Here is a 23,435-nt window from a genome sequence, read left to right as displayed (position 1 = left end):
CAAGGCACTACCAGTCTCTACCTCCATTGTGAATTTGATGTTGTCATGGATATTGTTGATGTGGTCCAAGAATTCCCCAAGCTTTTTACATTCATGAGACCACATGATGAATGTATTGCAATTGTAATGATAAAAGCAACTAGGCTTTGCAGGAGCCACATCCAGTGCAAAGCATTTGTCTGATTAAAACATTCTATATTCTCCATCATACAAAATCAGATGGACGGCCTCACATTGGAAAGTCCATTAGCTCTAGTTATACCCAACTTGTTTATGGAGAACATCATGCTGGACATGCCTCCTGCAAAGTCTGATTGCTTTTATCAGCCATTTCCTAAAGAGGCATGAAATAGATTCGATCATCAGGGCTCCAACAAAAGTTTCACAACTCATCAGTCCTTTGAAAGATGGTATAGGTGTTTGAATGCCAGTAGTACATAAAATACTGTGTGGGTGTGGATATTTTTATGTTTGACAGACTGTGCATACTAATGAACAGTGCTGAGTAGAACACAAGATACTTTCACTTTTGTTACACTGAGTGATCAAGGGTAGCAGAGCATGCTCTGGAAAACAGACATCACATTTCATTCAAAAAGACATCAGTTATTACACAGATGTGTTGTTTCTAGGATATCATAATTAAAAAAGCAATAGAGATAAAAATTTGTAACAACACTCTCAATGAAGTTGATGGCCTATAGTTAAGCAAGCCTTGGGACCCTACCATCAGAAAATTGAAGTGGGTGCTGTGGGTGTGCAATGAAAGTATTACACTATATGGCAGTGGAGCAAACACCAGTGACATCAAAGAAGGAAGCACTGCTGTATAAGTATGATGGCAGCAACCAAAAGATAGTCACCACTTGACAATGGCAGAGGAGTACTTGGCCCAAGGGCTTGATGATTTTACACCATTTGATGTTATTGTGAGGTCAAGAGAATTTTATCATAATGGTTAATTGTTTATCAGATCACTGTTGATGTTAACCTACAGCACTATCACAATTACAGTAAGCTGTGATCAGCAAGCCCGACCTCATGCACTTGCATGGCAGGTCTTAATTTTTTGTGGAGATAAAGTTGCCTATTTTTCCCAGGTTTCAAACAGGTTTTCCTAAATCAGTTATGGTGAATGATGAGATATTACTGTTGAGGAGGACATAGTTGATTTGTCATTACCAGAAGGATGTTGAGCTAATCTTCCTCAATACTTTATTAAATTGTATGCAGCTCATGTCACCCACATAAAACAAATGTCAGTTTCTAATCTGCAATTATCCTATATCAGTATCACAGAACCAGTATTGATTAAGAAGTGAAACTTTTTGCTCTCCACTCAGTCCTCTTGTTACAGGCTCATAACAGTTATCTACACTGCCTGTAGTTAATAGCTGTGATGTATGGGAACATTTCCTATTGTAAAGATTCAATTCAGTAATGACTTTCAATATAGTAGTAAGAAAGATTTGTTAGGAGGGATATTCTTAATGTAAACATATATTTAGAGGAGTATACCATGACATGAAAGAATCCAGTTAGAGAACTATACCATGATAAATCAGAAAACTTAGACAGGCTGCAAATGACACTTTCTTAAAAGGGTACTTTTTCTAACTGTTGCTAATTAACTTTGTCTAATTATCAGAAATTGTTATTCACTTAGCAAATAAGATGGATAAATGGTACAAACTTGGATCCTCTTTGCAACTATTATTGAGAAATATTTCAAACAGTTGATTATACACTTTTTAGCGAGCTTCTGTGCAACGTATTTCTATCAGTGGAAGCAAAAGTTTCAGCATGGCATACTCCTATTTTTATGAGAATGTTTTATAGCTGTGTTATCATAAGACTTCTGTATCAAATGAGCAGCAGCAGGAGGCCACTTTTGTAATCATAATGGGGATGTGCCAGTTTCTACCCTTTGTATAAGTTTTTTTTCTGTGGTTGTTAAGAGACAAGGTTCGTCATACTTATAGATGTGTGACAGACTCTGATGTAATCTCAAGTATGCAATACTACAAAGACCACTGCATATTAAGGTACCTCAAATTGTACATAAAAAATGATAAGTGATATCATTACATAAAAATCTTTTTTGAGCCAGGAACATAAACTGAGCAGTGTTGAGTCAGTTTAATTCTGTTTTAAGTATCTGTTGCCTCTGAGGCATCATTCTTGAGACACCTTTTATATGTCAATTTCAGTTGCAGCAACTGGAAGTGGAAAATCGAAGATTACATGCAAATATGACTAAACTTCAGCTATCATTCGATGATTGCTGTTCTAATCAAACATTAGATGATGGTCTAGGGCGAGAAGAATTGCTAAGTAAGATCAAATTGTTTCTTCATCATAGTAAGGATCTTTCTCGTTGCTGTTGTTCCCAAATGGCCAAGTTCATGGTTTTCATTCTGAAAAACAGTTTTTTTTCCTCCATAGATGCTCTTTCTAATAATTGAGGACTTCTGTAAGTGCAGGTTTTTACAAATACTGCCAGTTCTAGACAGAAATAATTATTCTATCATACTACATGCTAAAGGTATAAAATTGCTATAACACTAAAACAAATATAATAGATATAATGTTTGAGAATGTGTTCCTGATGTGCATTTTAAGTCTGTGTTTCCAAATACTCTAGGGATGGTAACTTGACATTCACAGGTGACTGTTCAACAGCATAACATCTGATTTTCTACACGACTGGTGTTATTTTGTTATACATGAATTACTATTAATTTCATTTATTTATGACAGTTTATAAATTTGTTCTCATTCAGAGCAGTACATTCAGCTGCAACTTGAAGTTGACAGATGGCGAGAGGAATGCATTCAGTTACACAGTATTCTAGCAAAGCAAACTGAAGGTTTGAAGAATGTTGCTAGTATCAACTATGGAAGTCATGTACACTTAATAAATGAGGTTGTGGAGCTAGTACTGGCATTTGAAGCACAGAAGAAGATAAACAGGTATGTGCAATAATGCAGTACCATATCTTATTTTTGTTAGTTAAGTCTGGGAATCATTAACTCTTTAAACTGTAAATTCATGTAGGCAGCTGTCCGCCCCGGTAGCTGAGTGGTCAGCGTGACAGACTGTCAATCCTAAGGGCCCGGGTTCGATTCCCGGCTGGGTCGGAAATTTTCTCCGCTCAGGGACTGGGTGTTGTGTTGTCCTAATCATCATCATTTCATCCCCATCGACGCGCAGGTCGCCGAAGTGGCGTCAAATCGAAAGACCTGCACCAGGCGAACGGTCTACCCGACGGGAGGCCCTAGCCACACGACATTTCCATTTCCATATGTAGGCAGCTGGAAGACGAATTGCACCAAGAGAAAAATAAGTGGCAAGCAGAAAGAGAACAACTCCAACAAGAAAATGAGAAACTCAGAGAGGAGAATGATAATCAGCACAAGCTTTTGCCTCCAAGCTTAACTAAAAGCCCACAAACTCAAACTGAGGCTTTTATGCAACATGAAATTATAAGAGTGACTTCAGAAAAGCTGGTGAATATTAATTCAGATCATATTAATGTTTAAAAACTTCATTAAAACAGCTTATAGCATGTACAGGATGTCTTAGGAGGAAACACACATGCATGAAGAGGTGATAATACAGACTGCTGTAATGGGGAAACAATGTATTATTCTATGCTTTCTTCTCAGTAACAAAACTTAACAATAGGAGAATGCATAGAGGACTGAGACCAAATCAGCAATAACAGTTGTAGTTTTCTGTGGTCTTTTTAAGAGTTCATAATTATGCCAATTTTTTAGATTTTTCCAGTTAGTCCCTTACTTAATGCTGAACTTCATGGCTAAGCACAAATACCATGCTGTTTTCTCTGTCAGGTACTAGTGGAAAATGTTTGTTGCTTTCATCTTGTGATCCAGCAGTGAAGTGTCCATTTCATTTTTCGTCTTTCTTTTTTTTATTTTTTCTCTTTTTTTTCTTGTGTAGTTGACTGTGCTGAGTGCTTATGCAGTGCAGTTTTTTTCTGTCATTGCAGATTAGCATGGAATGAAATTAAACTCTCACTTCACATACTTCATTCTTCAAATCAAATCCTTGGAGGGTGTTTGTAAAACTTTACATTCACATTTGATTGAGGAATAACCAACAGTACAAAATGCCCTCTCATAGTGACTGAGTGACACACTTTAGGGATGTTACCCCACCTCTCTTCTCTGCTTCCACCTTTTCCCTGCCTCATCCCCTTGTCCAGATTCCTGTGATGAAACTTTCTTCCATCACCACCATTAAAGCTGGTATCCTCTGGGTGAGCACCTATGCACTAACATGAGATAATTACCTTTATTATTCAATTAGGCAAAACTCTGAAAAATTGTCTTTCCAGCCAATAAAATTCATATTCTTGTTAATAAAAAAAACAGTTTATTTTCTATTGGAATCAATTTACACCTGCAGTTGTTACACAACTCATCTTCGGTCTTAATTTCTTCATGTTTGTTTTTTTTCTGTGAAAAATTTCATTCTCTCTTTGTCAAACTAGTATTTGTATACTATGCTACTCCTAATTTCCTATAAACCATATTATAATTTTATCACTTCTTTCATAACTTTTTATTCTATTTTAATAACAGCTATTAAACCCCACTATATTACTAAAACAACAATCACCCTTATGGCTGCATTCATTACTATGCAATGTTGGGTTTGAAACATTCCTTTTGTCCATATGTCAGAGCTTCCGTGGCATTGCATGCAATTCCATCCATGGCAGCAGTTGGAATGCACTACTCTTAGCAATGACCAGTGTGCTACACAAATAATGTGATTTACTGCTCTGTAGATTTAATCTGAAGCATTATTAGTAGAACTGGATAACTTCTCGGCACTGCCACACTACCCAGTAAGTTGAAATAAGGGTTGCCAGCCTTGACTTGACCTGTGAGAGAGGGTTGAACTTCTCACTACTCCAGAGTCAATAATTGAAAGCCCTGTACTTACCAAACTACTTTCAGGACAGATTCAGAGATATGAGCTCTGGACTGGAAAATGATAAATGCTGTCAGTTGAATACATCACTTCCAGCTGCCTACTGGCAGCTGTTGTCAATAATAACTAAAAAGGAAGTTCAAAGTCAATGTAAATGGAGAAAGAATCACACAAAGACATTACTCTAAAAATTTCTATCGAAGCTAAACATTCTCACATTGATCTCACTGTCTCAAACACTACTTTCCAGCTAACTAATGTCACTCCAATCTGATGGAAGGGCTGTGCTTACCTAAGAAATGTACTTCCACTTAAAAACACACTTTCCTGGAGCACTGAAAAGTTCAAACTGAAATCCATACTCCTTCTGAGTCTGTTTCCTGTAGTATGAGAAGTAACTTGGTTTATCATGAAGCTCTGCAGCTGGAAACTGGCTGAGGCAACTAAGATAATGGACAGGACTAGTGCACATGAGTGGCTGAGAAACAATATATTAAAAGTTGAACAACAGCAATGCACATTCACCCAACCTCATCACGATTCCACATAATGGTCACTCACCTTCATTCCTATGTCAGTGGCATTCTTTCATGAAGAGTAGAGTTGACTGGAACTGATGCTAAATTAACTTTCACATCTACTTTGCAGAATGTGGCAATAAGGCGTGTGTGAATATGTAAGTTATTAGATTACCAGTACATTTTTATTAGGTTAACAGCAACTTGATATGAAATATTCTTTATGCAGAAATAAAATGTTGTAATGTCAACATATCTGTAATGGTTTCACTTCTCACACAGGCATGTTGGAAGATATACATGTGTTATGAAAATTGTCATGAACATTAGATTGATTATGGAAATTTTGATTGAAAGCATTATATTTACAATGATATGTGTTGCAGACATGTTGACTGTGTTGGGTACTAATCAAAGCCTCAACTGGCTGTCATTTACCCTGTGCCAAGCTGCAGCTCATCTGAGAAAACTTTGCTGATACCATGAATAATTATGTAAATTCCAGTAGTTATATTTTAAACTATTATTATCCAATTTATTGCTGTTTTTGTAATGAGTTAGCAGTTCATTGCCACTATATGCAAGCAGTATAGTGAAACTTCCTGACAGGCACACACTCCGCTGCAGAGTGAAAATCTTATTCTGAAAGCAGTTTAGTTTCTCCCAGTATTGCATCATCTGCTTCATTTCTTTGATTATGGTATACAATCTACTGGTTTCAGCATAGAAAAATCCTGGCAACTTTGCATCTGTCATTTAGCTGCAGATTTCATGCTCATAATGCAGTAAAGAACTGAGCCAGAAATGGTAAAGCATTGTACTCCTTTACATTACTTACTGAATGCTTCCTCTCAGGATACTCTTGGTACGCCCAGAGTTACAGATTTCACCCTCCTGATATGACTATAAGATTGTAAATGCTGTGATCATCTTCTGTGGCTTCCCAACCTGTTTAATATATGCTTGAACTATGAAGTCCCTATTTTAAGAATGCTGATGAACTGTATTTGGTTTCTTGTGTTTTGTTAAACTTCACCCAATGTACATGGACCAATAATTACAAATGATTTGTGAGGAAATAAGTATAAGGTTTAATTGACAGAGATACAATGAATATATCTTATGATTTTTTGTGGCCAGAGAATGTGACTCCTGAGGATAACCTTTCATGATACCTTCTCACTAGATAATAAGGAACTGTACATAAATCCTGCACATCCATCATTATTGAAAAAATCAGTATGGTCCAAGGAGAAATGCAAGATCTTTTTCATCTAACATCATCACTGGAATTTTTCTTGTAATGGTTTGCAAATAGATGCAATTTGTAGTGCAATCATTTCCCCAGCAGTTTTATAATTAATCCCACATTTATTATTCTTTGTTATTTTTTCCCAATCCATTGCCTGCAAATACAGTTTTGCTTCCTTATACTTTTACCACAATCAGTGCAAATGGCAAAATACATTTTGGATATATTAATTATTTCTAAATGTGTTGTGTACAAATTCCAGGTCCTTCAAGAAAAACTAGATTTAGCTAAAGAGGAACTTTCACAATGCAAGAACAGCTTAAAATTGCAAACTGAAGTGCTGAAGGATGCAGGGTGTAAGTATATTTTGAAGACCAATAAACAGGATGTTAAAATTATTCCATATTTTGAGAGGTGCTGTTATAATGATTGTGTAACTGCTTCAGAAACAATATTACATTTTTTCCCCTAGTGTTTTCCAGCAAATTAGATAACAATGCAGAAACAGCTGAAAACTCAATAGAGGAAGTGCTAGTGAAGAGGCAAGGTCAAAGGAATAACAGAAGAGGGATAAGAAAGAATGAAAGACATTACCAAGGAATTTTTGAGTTTCACAAAGAGGATATTATACATATTGTTAGGCATGTGATATTTGGTCAGTATATATCCCTGAATAATTTTTCATTATGTTCACTCATGTGTTCTCTTTATTGAAGTACTTCCATTGTTTATGAATTTTACATTCTTTTAATTGCAGAATTAAAGCCACATATTGCTGTAACATTACTGCCAGGATTGCCTGCATACATTTTGTTCATGTGCATTAGGCATGCCGACTGTCAAAATGATTATGAGAAAGTACGATTACTCCTGACAGCAACTATCTACACCATCGAAAAAGTTACTAAGAAAGGCCATGATGATATTGATATAATGGTTTTGTGGCTTTCAAATACTGTGAGACTTCTGCATAATCTGAAACAGTATAGTGGAGACAAAACGTTCCAAACTGAAAACACATCACTACAGAATGAACAGTGTCTACAGAATTTTGATCTCACTGAATACAGAGAAGTTCTTTGAGATACAGCTGTAGAAATCTACCAGGTATGCCTTATATTTACTGCAATTTTGTAGCTGTTGTACAAACAACAGATTCCAGATGATGATGATAATTGGTGGTGGTAATGTAATCAATAGACAAGACTTGCTGCATTGACTGCAGTCAAGAAGTGTAGCATGGCCTCCAATTGCTTCTAAAAAATACTCTGTGGAATTTCTCATTTCTCAGTCCTAAGACCACCTGCGCACCAATTTCAACTTTCTTCTGAAACTCGTAAGTCCTACCATTCAATACATCTCATTATGGCTTGTTGCTATGAACCCACTGAAGAAATTTTCACTCTTGCTTATCAACACCTATAGTCTACTGCTTCCAGCCTAAAACACTACACCAGAGGTACTAATTACTTCTTCCATCAATTCTCAACATGTTAATCACTGTGTCATCTCCATCTGCACTGTTATACAAAGAGTAACTCCCCACTAATTCACCATAATTCTCCCTCAACAATCCTCTCACCCAACTTAATCCCTAATTTCTACACATTGAGAGAAGACTGTCAAGAGAAGCAGTCATCAGCTGAGTTCTGTGATTTTCAAAAAGTCGTTTTGGAACACAATGAGCACAGAACTCGTGATAGCCTAATCATTTGGACGTGATCCCATACAAAATGCTCGAAGAAGTCTGTAAAAAGTTATGGCAGTGGAGATATGACAAAACTGATAGCTTTCATGAATTTCTTTAGTGATTTTCCTGCACCAGTTTGTTGCTGACTACTGATGGCAGTGTGGCTGGTGATCATGTTTTAACATGCTACAGCTCAGTGTAAACATTGCACTAAAATTATACCATTTCTCATAAAATGTGTGCTGGTATGCAAATAAAATGGACGAAAAAATGTTTTGTAGTGCTCTCCATATGATAACCAGAAACAAGTGTCAAGTGCTGAAATGGTCATACACACTATGCTCAACTCAAAAAAGCAATAAAACTGTCTGTTTTGATTGCACATGCTCTGGTGTGACATTATCCCTGGTGGCACTAAGGGCATGATGTCATTCACAAGTCAGTATTTTTCGTTGAAGATGTTTGTAAGGTGATGTGAAAGCAATATGGTAAATTCAGTATATGTTCTACTGAAGAGGCCCTTTTCCAGGAGATTTTTGGAGAAGAAAGGAAGAATTAGAGTTAGGTACACCTATTCCAAATTTAAATCCTAACAAATCTGGATCAAACTGTGTGAGTAGAAATGGGTGGATGCCCCTTTGAACTTACTATCATATGTCACCTGCATGGGCCATAAAAAATGTAAAGTTCTCTCTAATAATTTGTGAGTAAAGTATGAGGGATTTGTGAGCAATACTTGACATATAAGTGCCATGGTGCACTGTTCAAGCATACCAGCTGGCAGTTTGTCAGTTCACATTTGATTCTTGCTGCTCTGTGCATCTTTTCCCCCATCATAATGTTAAAGTTTCAATTATAAAATTTTAAATACATTTAAACAGTTAAATTTATATTGGTAAAATTAATATATGCAATTTACTTAAGATTACCACATTTGTAAGTCAAAAGGTTGTAGGTGGTGGTAAAAAAGTGAGTATATGAGGAGATTTAGTATGAAAGTGTATGAAGAGCATTGGATTTGTGTTTGTGATGTGTACAGTGTGTTATTTGCTTTTCATGTTTGTTATTCATGAACAGTAATGCATGGGGTAGAAGGGGTGAAAGATCTAGGACATCAATGCATTAACAAAAAAGAAACAATGGAAATCATAAACATATAGGGTGGGCAGCAATCTGTTTATTTACTGATAATAATGTGATGTACAGGAACTTTTCACTGTTGTGTGACTGTAATGGGATACAAGATGCCTTAGACAAGATTTCTACTTAAGATACAAAATTGCACTGCTTGTTTTCATAAGAGGTGTGATGCAGTGGTCCTCTGGACATACATACATGTCAGACAGATCACTACATTGTACTTCTGAACAACACAGGCACTGCAATATCTTATTTAACTACCAACACTGGGCAAGTGACTTTCAATTAAAATGTCTCCCCTGTATGGGAATAGACATAATGGATTTACTAGTGTTGGTTATAGACACATGGTTAACAACATATAGAAGATCGAGTCTGCCCATGAGGCATGCTTGGGTAGCTTAATGGTAAGATGACCTCTTGCAATAAGCAGAAAATCAGGGTTCAAATCCCAGCCCAGCACAAATTTTCATTATCGTCATTCCATTATAGGGCTGCTTGTTGTCCATATTTCAACTACAAATTTATTTGAAGATTCCTAGTTGTCATGAATGGCAGCGAGCTCTTCATGTACAAAAATGTAAGTTAATGTGGATGAGTAGGGAAAGAAATTTGTTCTGTAACAGCATTAGTAGTGTGCCACTTGGCACAGTCAAATCATTTAAACATGTGAATGTAATGTTGCAAAGCAATATGAAATGGAATGTGCATGTGAGGATTGTGGTTGTGAAGGTGGATGATAACCAGTTTTGTGGTTACCTGTAAAGCAGATGTCATATAGGATACTAGTGATCTATTCTCGAATATTGATTGAGTATTTTGGATCTGCAGCAGATCATATGAAAGGAAGACATTGAAGCAGTTCAGAGGTGTGTTGCTAGACTTGTTAGCAGTTGGTTTGAACAACACACGAGTATTATGGAGAGACTTCAGCGACTCAAATGGGAAGACGATGTTTTTGAGGAAAACTATTGAGAAAATTTAGAGGAATGGTATTTGACTCTAACTACAGAATGATTCTACTGCCACCAAATATACTTTCGATATAAGTACCAAGAAGATAAGACATGAGAAATTAGGGCCCACACAAAGGTGGACAGTCATTTCTCCCATGCTATATTTTGAGTGTAGCAGGAAAGGGAATGACTACCACTGGTAAAGGCTACACTCTGCCATGCATCATGTGGTCAACTGCCGAGTATCTACGTAGATGTAGATAAAAATATCATACATGAGCTTAGTTCATTATGTAAGGCTAATATCACAACAGTATTAAGTCAATCCTGTCATGACGATACAGTAAAAAAAAAATCTGTTTATATTTGTAGTATTGTAGCACATCGGTAAAATTTTGCATGAGCCACCAGTGTTAGATGGACAGCAATTTTTGTCATCATCATCATCACAATAGAACAATTATGAAAATATATATTCACATAAACAAAGATTTCTTCATACTGTTGATGGTCTTGATTTTTAGGAGTGGACACAGCTCCAATGATATTTCCAACAACATTTTTCAGTGTATAAAATTCAGAATCCAATGTTCCCTAACCACATATGTGAAATATTTCATGAGAAAATTCCAAGATAAACAAGGCTTTCAGAGTCTGCATTACAAAAAGAAACCAGAGAAACATAAAAATGACTTCTTAACTGATTTGAAGTTTGAGTGAAAAGAATACTTGGCAAACCCTTAGGTAAAAGCAAATACTAACTCATCTTGAAAAAAGTAAATAAATAAATTTGAATTTTGTATAACTACTAATTAGCAATATTAAAGAAAAATACTTACACTAAGACAAAAACTGTAAAGCAAATATTAATGCATTAGGGGCAACAAGACTAAAACTAACACTCAGCAATCTGTAAATTTTAACTTGGATGCAGAAAATACTAAGATAAATGATTTGTTTTCTTATTCAATTGACTTCCTAAAGTTACTAAATTTTTTGAAAAGTTAATACTATTTTGAAAACAGTCTTTTCTGTTACTTTCATCATAACTGTAAAATACTATATCATTTGCACTATTGTAGATTGCTATACCAATTTTGCTACCGAAAAATGCGATACCATATCTTAGAAACAAGTCCTCTGTACCTTTTTGGCACTACCATGGCTACAGTACTATTTTACATTGTCAGTAGTTCATGAAATACTGTGTGCAGCATAGACACTACTAAAACATCAAGGCATTTGTCAAAGTTCTGTGTGCTACATAAGCACTACTCAGTTCCAGGATACTAGATTGTGTGTATAGTAGTTCAAATATAAGTCCGGTGTGCTAACATGGCACAGCTTCAATTCGGGATACCACATGGTAAAATCTAGCACTTAACTAAAAGTTCTTTATGACAATTTAAGTCCAAGTCCAGTTGAGGGTACCATGTAGTGTGTTTAAACACACAGCCCAGTTCACTATCAGTTTGGTTCAACTCGTGAGTGAGGATAATATACAACATCAATGAAATAACATATTTATTAACACTATGGTAAATGTCCATAGAACATGTCATATAACTAACACTGAAAGCATAAAAATGAAAATGTCCTCTCCAGATCATGGTGTTGTCTGAAATTTACATACCATTTCTGGTTGAATATTCACTTAAAACCGGATTGAATTGGACAATGTCCACAAAGGTAATACACAAAATTATATACTGTTTGCAGATGATATGATGTATCAAATTTTGGGAAGCAAGTGCCCACAGATGTCAATAACTCGCCCGATATCTTTTACGCACTTCGATGACAAAAGGATTTGCTTGTTTTGTGTCATAGACATCTAAATAAAATCGCATGGTGCCTTCTGTTTACAAGTAGTTCAAAGACAAAGAATAGTATACATATATTACTAGTTATCAGACACTATCTTCAAGGTATTTACAAAAATGATAGTGTTATGCAGTTTTTTTTATGCGGTGTGGGTATAGTATTCAATGGCAAAGTAGTCTTTGTACCTGATAGTATCATTCACGAATCACTCCCATACTCATAGTTGCTTACATAAATAACAAAACAGCAAAGAAAATATGTAACACCACTTAGATATTTAAAAGTCATTGTGTGGGATATGGTTGTGGTGAAACACTTTAAAAACTTAAAAACTAGAATTTCTGTACAAATAAATGTAGATCATAACATGTTTTAGTAAGTCACTATTGGCTTGCAACACTTGGTGCACATCAAGCACAAAACAAATTCATTATAAGTCTGCCATCTGGGGTAAAATGTTTCAAAAACTTAGTATATACCTCATCATGTTTTCAGAAAAGTAACTATATAACTCCCATCATTCATCAGATTTTCAGAAATAGTAGCAGAACAGTTATATGTCTCAAATATATAGTCTGATACAATAAGTAGTTCAATTTATAGAGCCTTTTGAATATTGAATACATCTACCCACAAGTGTTCAGATGTGTTTTCTTGACTTACCTTGTATGATTCAGTGTAAGTAAAAAGATTTCATAAGTTCAGAAATAAACATTTCTGACTTCTCATTATCTTTCATCAGTGTACAAGTATGTAGTGGTGTATAGGTATAGTTGTTAATTCCCTAAAAACATTCTCCAGCTTACTTCCTATTTTAAAGTGTCACATTCTTCACATTAATTACCAACAAGACACTTAATCACTTCCCAGTGCACAGGTTACTGACATGTTGCCTAATTACAAAAGGTGTCACACTTCACATAGACCCAACCTTTCTGCATAAATTTAACTGAGTATTTACTTGCATCTGTTACTTCAGACCGAAAACAACTTGCTCTACAAACCTTGCTGACTATATGTGTCTTTCATAAACTTTCTCCATGGTAAGAAAAAGTTATGTTCCCTATCCAGTCCCTACCAAACATCATTCTCCACATCACATAAGTAATACATAAATACTTCATTAAATGCATCTAATATCTCCTCATTGTATCAACATAATAACTTTACCTATTATCCTCATAATATCACCTTATTACTCCACTAAATACTTAATAATACTTAAATACTACTTAATACTTAATACTTAAATAATAATAATAATAATAATAATAATAATAATAATAATCCCCGTGGAGGCCCGGGAAAAGAATAGGCCTCTGGTATGTTGTTCTGCCAGTTGTAAAAGGCGACGAAAAGAACAAACCACTAATAGGGCTAACCCCCTTTTTAATGTGATTAGTTGGTTCAGGACAGAACTAATGAAGCCTCGGACAAGCGCTGTCATGGTCGGGGACGACGCTTGAACCCTATGCCCGTCCACAATGGTAATGACACTGCTAGCCACACGGAAAATGATTTAAATCCAACTATAGGTGTTTTGCAGGACATGCTTCCTGCAATCACCCTAGAAAGAAAAGAAAGACAGAGGATGAGATGGTCTGATGAAGTTAACCGACACCTCATGTTCTGTTATTACCAAGCAACAAACTTAGGAACCAACACAACTGCATACAGATCACAAGTATACACAACATTTATTACCAGATACCCAGAATTAAAATTTTTAACAGAACAATGACTAGCTGATCAGATCCGTGTAATAATCAAAAATAACAGGATACCCCAGTCAGAATTAGAAAACATCAAACAACAAGTACAACAAATACTGGGACAAAATAATATGCAATCAGAAGAAGAATAAAATACAGTAATGGACTCAAACATCCCAGAGCAAACAAATAAAGAACACCACGCATCAATTAAACAATCATAGGAAAACGAAATCTTAAGACAGCCACCAGAACAAGCACAAATAGGACACAAAGTGACACACATGTTAGATATAGAAGAAAAATTTCAGCTGACATATACAGAATACAAAGACACAAACACAGACATTAGACCATTCTTGCATAGACCACCAAATAACCCGCAAGTCGAAACAACAATAACAACTATCAACACAATCATACACAACAAAATAAATGAAAATACAACTACGGAAGAGTTACAACTGCTGGTTTATATAGGAGCACTCACTACTCTAAATATACACACTAGGCAGAGATCAGAACCAACCAACACACAGAAGAAATCCACAAAACCAGCATGGCAGCACAGGCTACAGATCAGAATAGAAAAACTGAGAAAAGACATCGGACAGCTAACACAATTTATAAGAAATGAAATATCAGACAAAAAACAAAAAAGGTTAGGTAAAATCACACAACAAGAAGCGATAGAGCAATTAGATGGAAAGAAGCAAAAATTACAAGCATTGGCCAAATGACTTAGAATATACAAAAAAAGTAAAAATAGAAGGAAACAAAACCAAACATTCATTACAAACCAAAAGAAATTTTACAAGACAATAGATAACACACACATTAAAATAGACAGTCCACCAAACATAACAGACATGGAACACTTCTGGAGCAACATATGGTCAAACCTGGTACAACATAACAGACATGCACTGTGGATACAAGCAGAAACAGACACATACAAGATGATACCACAAATGCCTGAAGTGGTAATTTTGCAACATGAAGTCACCCGAGCAATTAATTCTATGCACAATTGGAAAGCCCCTGGAAAAGATAAAATAGCAAATTTCTGGCTAAAGAAGTTCACCTCAACATATTCACATCTAACTAAATTATTTAACAGTTACATTGCAGACCCATACACGTTCCCTGATACACTTACACATGGAATAACCTATCTGAAAACTAAAGATCAAGCAGACACAGCAAACCCAGCTAAATATCACCCCATAACATGCCTACCAACAATATACAAAATATTAACTTCAGTCATTACACAGGAATTAATAACACATACAACACAGAGCAAAATTATAAATGAAGAACAAAAAGGCTGTTGCAAAGGAGTGCGAGGATGTAAAGAGCAACTGATAATAGATGCAGAAGTGACATATCAAGCTAAAACTAAACAAAGGCCGCTACGCTACGCATACATTGATTACCATAAAGCTTTTGCTAGTGTACCCCATTCATGGTTACTACAAATATTGGAAAAATCCAGAGTAGATCCTAAATTGATACAGTTCCTAAACATAGTAATGAAAAATTGTAAAACCACACTTAATATCCAAACAAATTCAAATAATATCACGTCACAGCCAATACAGATTAAGTGTGGAATATAGCAAGGAGACTCATTAAGTCCTTTCTGGTTCTGCCTTGCTCTGAACCCACTATCCAACATGCTAAACAACACAAATTATGGATACAGTATTACTGGAACATACCAACACAAAATCACACATTTGCTATACATGGATGATCTAAAACTACTGACAGCAACAAATCAACAACTCAACCAATTACTAAAGATAACAGAACTATTCAGCAATGACATAAATATGGCTTTTTGAACAGACAAATGTAAGAAAAATAGCATAGTTAAGGGAAAACACAATAAACAGGAAGATTACATATTGGATAACCACAGCGACTGCATAGAAGCTATGGAAAAAACAGATGCCTATAAATATATAGGATACAGACAAAAAATAGGAATAGATAATACAAATATTAAAAAGAACTAAAAGAAAAATATAGACAAAGACTAACAAAAATACTGAAAACAGAATTGACAGCAAGAAACAAGACAAAAGCTATAAATACTTATGCTATACCAATATTGACCTACTCATTTGGAATAGTGAAATGAAGTAACACAGACCTAGATGCACTCAATACACTTACACGATCACAATGCCACAAATATAGAATACATCACATACATTCAGCAACAGAAAGATTCACATTAAGCAGAAAGGAAGGAGGAAGGGGATTTATCGACATAAAAAACCTACATTATGGACATAATATATATAAAAACAAAGATGAGGTGACTTACCGAACAAAAGCGCTGGCAGGTCGATAGACACACAAACAAACACAAACACACACACAAAATTCAAGCTTTCGCAACAAACTGTTGCCTCATCAGGAAAGAGGGAAGGAGAGGGGAAGACGAAAGGAAGTGGGTTTTAAGGGAGAGGGTAAGGAGTCATTCCAATCCCGGGAGCGGAAAGACTTACCTTAGGGGGAAAAAAGGACAGGTATACACTCGCACACACGCACATATCCGTCCACACATACAGACACAAGCAGACATTATGGACAGGTAGACAATTTAAGAAAATTCTTTCTAGAACGAGCAGAAACTTGCAAAATACACAAAGCAATCACTCATATAAATACATCGGCTACACCACTGCAATTTCATAACCACTCCTACAACCCTTTGGATCACATAACATCAACAGATATGAAGAAAGTAAATTGGAAAAAGAAAACACTACATGGCAAGCACCCGTATCATCTAACACAGCCACACATCGATCAAGACGCATCCAACACATGGCTAACAAAAGGCAATATATACAGTGAGATGGAAGGATTCATGATTGCAATACAGGATCAAACAATAAAGACCAGATATTACAGCAAGCATCTTATTAAAGATCCCAACACCACAACAGATAAATGCAGACTTTGCAAACAACAAATAGAGACAGTAGATCACATCACAAGTGGATGTACAATACTAGCAAATACAGAATACACCAGAACACATGACAATGTAGCAAAAATAATACATCAACCACTTGCCATACAACATAAACTAATAAAACAACATGTTCCCACATACAAGTATGCACCACAAAATGTACTGGAGAATGATGAATACAAATTATACTGGAACAGAACCATTATAACAGATAAAACACCACCACATAACAAAGCTGACTTCATACTCACCAATAAAAAGAAGAAATCAACACAACTAATCGAAATATCCATACCCAATGCAACAAATATACAGAAGAAAACAGGAGAAAAAATTGAAAAATACATCCAACTGGCTGAGGAAGTCAAGGACGTGTGGCATCAGGATAAAGTTGACATTATACCAATTAAACTGTCAACTGCAGGAGTCATACCACACAGTATCCACCAGTACATCAACGCAATACAGCTACATCCAAACATATATATACAACTACAGAAATCTGTAATTATTGATACATGTTCAATTACCCAAAAGTTCCTAAATGCAATGTAACATACTGTACAGTTAAAAGGAAGTAATGCTTGATCAAGGTCCGCGTCACGTCCCATTTTTAACCAGACTCAACGTCTGAGAAAGTAAAGAAATAATAATGATAATAATCACCTACAAAAAATCACCTGCTTCATCCTGCACAATAGATAAACTTCACAAAATAACGTAATGTAGTATAAGACATTAGATTAGATTTACTGTCATTCCTTTTGATTCGTAATCAGGAGGTCCTCCAGGATGTAGAACATGTCAGACAAACAATAATACATGACAAATACAGTATTTACAACTAAAACACATAAGCTAATGTACCTTCCAAAGGTCCCAAGTGGAATGATTGTCATTTTTTTAATGAACACTATATAAAAGGATTATTTTACAACACTCATTTACTAAGGTCACATTAATACACAGAATTTAAAATTTTTAAAAAATGTTTATTTTATTTATAAGGTAATAAACATATAACTACTACAGTACTTATTTACAGTGAACACATTATTACACTGAAATGGTGCAGAAGTTTGATTGTAACACACACAAAAATCTGTTGGTTCGACTGAGAAATTCATCAATGGAGTAGGAGGAGTTGGCCACCAATAAATCCTTTAGGCTTCTCTTAAACTGAATTTCATTGGTTGTTATGTTTTTTATGGCTGTTGGCAAGTTATTGGAAATGTGTGTTCCTGAATAAGGCACACATTTTTTTACAAGCGTAAGTGACGTCAAATCCTTGTGAAGTTTATTCTTATTTCTAGAATTGATTCTATTAACTGTGCTGTTTTTTTGAAAAAGTGATATATTTTTAATGACAAATTTCATTAATGAATAAATATATTGGGAAGCAGTAGTTAAAATCCCTAGTTCCCTAAACAGGCCTCTACAGGATGTTCTTGAGTTCATACCACATATAACTCTTATTGCACATTGCTTTAGCTTGGCTTGATGAATTACCCCAAAAAATAATCCCATATGACATGATGGAGTGAAAGTAATCATAGTATGCCAGGTTTTTCATTTTTATATCTCCTATGTCTGACAGAATTCGCATTGAAAATAGAGATTTGGTCAGACACTTCTGCAGTTCTGAAGTGTGCTCCTCCCAGTTGAATTTATTATCAAGTTGTAATCCTAAGAATTTAACACTGTCCACTTCTTCTATCTGCTTGTCATCATCTGTTAGGCATATACTCGTGGGACACTCCTTACAAGTTCTGAACTGCATTTAGTGTGTTTTTTTCAAAGTTTAGTGACAAAGAATTGGCTAGGAACCAGTGATTAATGTCCACAAATATTTTATTAGCCGGTCTTTCTAAGACTACACTTGATTTGCTATTTATTTCAATGTTTGTATCATCGGCAAACAAAATGAACTTGGCATCTGGTAATGTTACTGATGAAAGGCCATTGATATACACAAGAAAAAGTAAGGACCCTAAGATGGAACCTTGTGGGACCCCACATGTAATTAGTTCCCAGTTGGCTGATGCCTAATAGCTCAATACATGTTTCTTTCTTAATAACACCCTTTGTTTCCTGCCAGAGATATTAGATTTGAACCATTTTGCAGCATTTCCTGTTACACCATAATACTGTAATTTACTTAAAAGGATATTGTGATTTACACAGTCAAATGCCTCTGACAGATCACAAAATATACCAGTTACTTGCAATTTTTTGTCTAATGAATTAAGTACATTTTCACTGTAAGTGAAGATAGCCTTCTCAATATCAGAACCCTTTAGAAATCTGAACTGCAACTATGACAGTATGTTATTTGTGATAAGATTCCACTGATAAATGACTGGTTACACAGATAGCTTAATATGTTACTTAACTCAGAATCACATTCTTTAATTAACTGTGTTGATATTTCATCATACTTACCAGATGTTTTTGATTTTAAGGATTTTATGATGGACGTTGTATCGTATTGTATTGTGTGGAACTGGGAACCTAGAAATGATGGAGAGGCTTTATCCATGCCATAGCCCTCAGTGGTTTACAACCCAACAACAGGCTACAGCAGTCCACTCACCCCACTACCGCCCCACACCAAACCCAGAGTTATTGTGTGGTTCGTCCCCCAGTGGACCCTCTTCCCTAGTAACTCTTCACACCAGAGTGTAGCCCCAATGTTTTATGTTTTTGTGGTAGACTAAATATGGTGTACACATACGCGGAGAAAATTTTTGCACAGCAATCGCTGACATAGCGTAACTGAGGCAGAATAAGGGGAACCAGCCCGCATTCGCTGAGGCAGATGGAAAACTGCCTTATAAACCATCCACAGACTGGCTGGCATACCGGACTTTGACACTAATCCATCGGGCAGATTCGTGCCAGGGACTGGCAGTGACTAGCAGTGCGTTAGATGGCACAGCTAATGGGGTGGGCCAAGATGGACATTACTTCTGTTGGGGTAGTGAGGGTCAGATTCATATTATATAAGTTACTTGAAATGTCTGGTCTAAGGTATCCCACGGCAGCATCTACAGAATCTGGCAACCCCATCTTTTCAGTAACAGTTATAAAATGTTTGTTAAGAAGTTCTGCAACATTATACATATCTGTCACCAATGTATTATTTACTCTTAATGCTATTTGCCCCGCTTCATATCTGGTTCTACCAGTCTCCCACTTCACTATATCCCATGTTGTCTTTATTTTGTTATCTGATATGACTATCTTTTCCATGTAATATATTTGCTTTGATGTCCGTATTACAGTCTTTAATATTTTGCAGTATCTCTTGTAATGTGCTATAGCATAATCATCAGAACTGTTTTGGATTGACAGATACAGTTTTCTTTTTGTTTTACAAGACACCTCTATTCCTTGAATAATCCATGACTTCTTTGTAGACTGTGCTCTAACCTTGGCTAGTTTTGGGGGAAAAGTGTGTTCAAATAAGGTAAGCACTTTATTAGCAAAAAAGTTTTATTTTTCATTCATGTCATGAGCACTGTAAACATCACTCCAGTTAATGTCTCTGAGGAGTGTCCTAAAATAATCCATTTTTGCCTTATTGATTACCCTGTTGAGTTCAGATTTAACATATTTTATATCCTGTTCAGTATTAACATTTAACAGAAGGAACTGCATGCCATGCTCTGAGAGGCCATTGACTATTGGTTTTGTAATATAATTCTGCTGATTGTTAAAATTCTTAACCAGCAGCTGTTTATGCTGATGTAACAAGCTAGAATTATGTTTTTTTGGTTTCTTTCTCAAACTGAAGGTTTGTCTCAATCCTAACCTCTCTTAAAACTTGGTTACTTTCTGTCCTCCCTACTTTAAAAAGAGTCTTCCCTGAACACTATAACCACTGGTATTTTATCACTCATGACAGTCCCTCCCCCCTTTAACTGTCCTGCTATTTGCTCAGCCAGTTTATCCTTCCCTTTTCTGTTGAGGTGAAGGCCATGCCTAGTATAATCCCACATATTGAGAGAACCAACAGGAACCACAGCAATGTGTGACCCTGCACCTGACATAAGCAGCCATTCCAACTCCAAATTCGGGAGGACGATGGTTCAATCCCGCGTCCGACCATCCTGATTTAGGTTTTCCGTGATTTCCCTAAATCACGCCGGGATGGTTCCTCTGAAAGGGCACGGCCAACTTCCTTCCCCATCCTTCCCTAATCCGATGAGATCGATGACCACGCTGTCTGGTCTCCTTCCCCAAACCAACCAACCAACTCCAAATGAACTCTACTAACAGAAGAGTTCAAATTGGGTTGGTCATGGTGCCCAAGAGCATATACAAACTCAACACTAGTATGGTTCGATGCTGATGCAATCTTTGCCAGGTCACACTATGTACTGCACCCAGGAACTCTGTCAATACTATTACCTGGCCCACCCACTGTAACCACGGTGTCTTCCGTAGTGAAATCTTTGCAAAGTGATCCTAAATCCTCTGTCACCTGCTCCAGACCAGCATTAGATTTAAAAAAAATTGGTGACCTGGTATTCTCATCCTAGTTCATCCTGCAAAACTTGGCCAACACCTCTTCCATGGGAACTACCTAACACCAACACTTTCTTTCTCTTTACTGATTTCCCTACATTCCTACTTTTCAATTTTCTGCTGAAAGTTTGTTGTGCCCTGTCTACACCTGCAACTGCTTGAGGCTCACCAGCTTCTAACCAAAGCAACAGGTCAAATCTATTTTCCTTATTCACCACGAAGCTGTCAGACAAATTTCTAGGCCTGTTCCTCCTGTTGCCACTTCTCACCTCTTTTTGCCCTTCTCCCTCCTTAACGTGTCAAGATCCCCCCTGGCCTCATCTAACTCAGCCTGAAGGGTGCCAATTTTCCCCTCCTGTTCTAATATCATCCTACCTCTACTACATATCCTATGAAACCACTGACGAGTATCATTTACTTCCCCCACTCCCACGCCACTACATTCGCCCACTTGGAAAAAACTACAGCACCCGTCACACCAAAGTACCGATCTAAGATTCTATGGCAAGTCAAGCACTTTTCACTCATGATAAACGTAATAGTTGATTAAGAATAAGTCAATTAAATTACAGGTAAACACGAAAATATGATTCCAAATGGCTCTGAGCACTATGCAACTTAACTTCTGAGGTCATCAGTCGCCTAGAACTTAGAACTAATTAAACCTAACTAACCTAAGGACATCACACACACCCATGCCCGAGGCAGGATTCAAACCTGCAACCATAGTGGTCATGCGGTTCCAGAATGAAGCGCCTTTAAACGCACGGCCACACCGGCCGGCATATGATTCCACAAATTTGGCCTATACGCAACTGTATGTAAAGAGAAACAACAGCGCGAATTTTCTGAAACAACAACTTAAACTTTACACTACTTTCTGGAAATGTGAGTTAAATAATGAAGAGGTATGCTACAGTTAAATGGCTGGAGAGAGCAAATAACAATTGAATGAAATTCTATCACCTAGCTGCATTCAGAGAAGTATTTGAATTACTCATGTCAATCTGTGTCAGTAATTATACTATCTGAATATACAACAGTGGATGAACAACTGGTTGCATTTAGAGGCAAATGCAGTTTCCGACAGTATATACCAAGCAAGCCTACAAAATGTAGTTTGAAAATTTTCACCTTATGTGACGCTAGAACATGGTATACTTTGGGGATGGAAATCTATGTTGGGGAAACAGCGAGAGGGTCCCTTTGCACTGTCAAACTCGCCTAAGGAGATAGTAAGTAGACTTGTACAGCCTATTGGAGGCACAGGACGCAATGTGACACTAGACAACTGGTTTTGTTCCATACCACTGACTGAAGAGCTCCTGAAAAAGAAACATACAATAGTAGGAACTTTTAGAAAGAATAAGAGGGAGATCCCTCCAGACTTTGTTTGCTCGAGAGGTCATGAACTTAGAAGCAGCCTTTTTGGATTCAGAAAGGATATCACCATTGTTTCATATGTGCCAAAGAAGAGCAAGAACATTATTCTTCTTTCATCTTTGCATCATGACTGTGCCATTGACACTAATACTGCAGAGGAAAAGAAACAAGAAATTATGACAATGTACAATAAGACCAAATCAGGTGTGGACACAATAGATGAAATGTGCGCTACTTATTCAACCTCAAGAAAAACTAGACGCTGGTCACTTGCCCTATTTTTTCGACTGATTGACAATGCTTACAATAACGCCTTCATGATATATGCAAATAATAACAATGAGAGGATTTCCCAAAGAATGTTTTTACGTGATGTCAGAAGGTCATTAGTAAATCCCATAGTGTGTAAGAGAGCAGCCACTCACTCCCTGCCTAAACAAGTTAGACAGAAAGCCACAAAAATGGCAGGAAT

General features: G+C 36.4%; 1 protein-coding gene across 1 annotated transcript in view; it reads left to right on the top strand.

The window, feature by feature from the left end:
* Nucleotides 1–23,435, top strand: part of LOC126471266 (unconventional myosin-Va-like) — a 176,623-nt gene that overhangs the window by 121,507 nt on the left and 31,681 nt on the right. The window contains exons 7-12 of the mRNA XM_050099385.1: nt 2,211–2,334; nt 2,784–2,973; nt 3,312–3,510; nt 6,996–7,089; nt 7,206–7,388; nt 7,491–7,690. Of these exons, the coding sequence (XP_049955342.1) occupies nt 2,211–2,334; nt 2,784–2,973; nt 3,312–3,510; nt 6,996–7,089; nt 7,206–7,388; nt 7,491–7,690 (990 nt within the window). The remainder of the gene's footprint in view (nt 1–2,210; nt 2,335–2,783; nt 2,974–3,311; nt 3,511–6,995; nt 7,090–7,205; nt 7,389–7,490; nt 7,691–23,435) is intronic.

This window comes from Schistocerca serialis, chromosome 3 (assembly GCF_023864345.2).
Source record: "Schistocerca serialis cubense isolate TAMUIC-IGC-003099 chromosome 3, iqSchSeri2.2, whole genome shotgun sequence".
Classification (NCBI taxonomy): Eukaryota; Metazoa; Arthropoda; class Insecta; order Orthoptera; family Acrididae; genus Schistocerca; species Schistocerca serialis.
The sequence above is the reverse complement of the archived record's forward strand: the minus strand, read 5'-3'. Positions and strand labels throughout refer to the sequence as shown.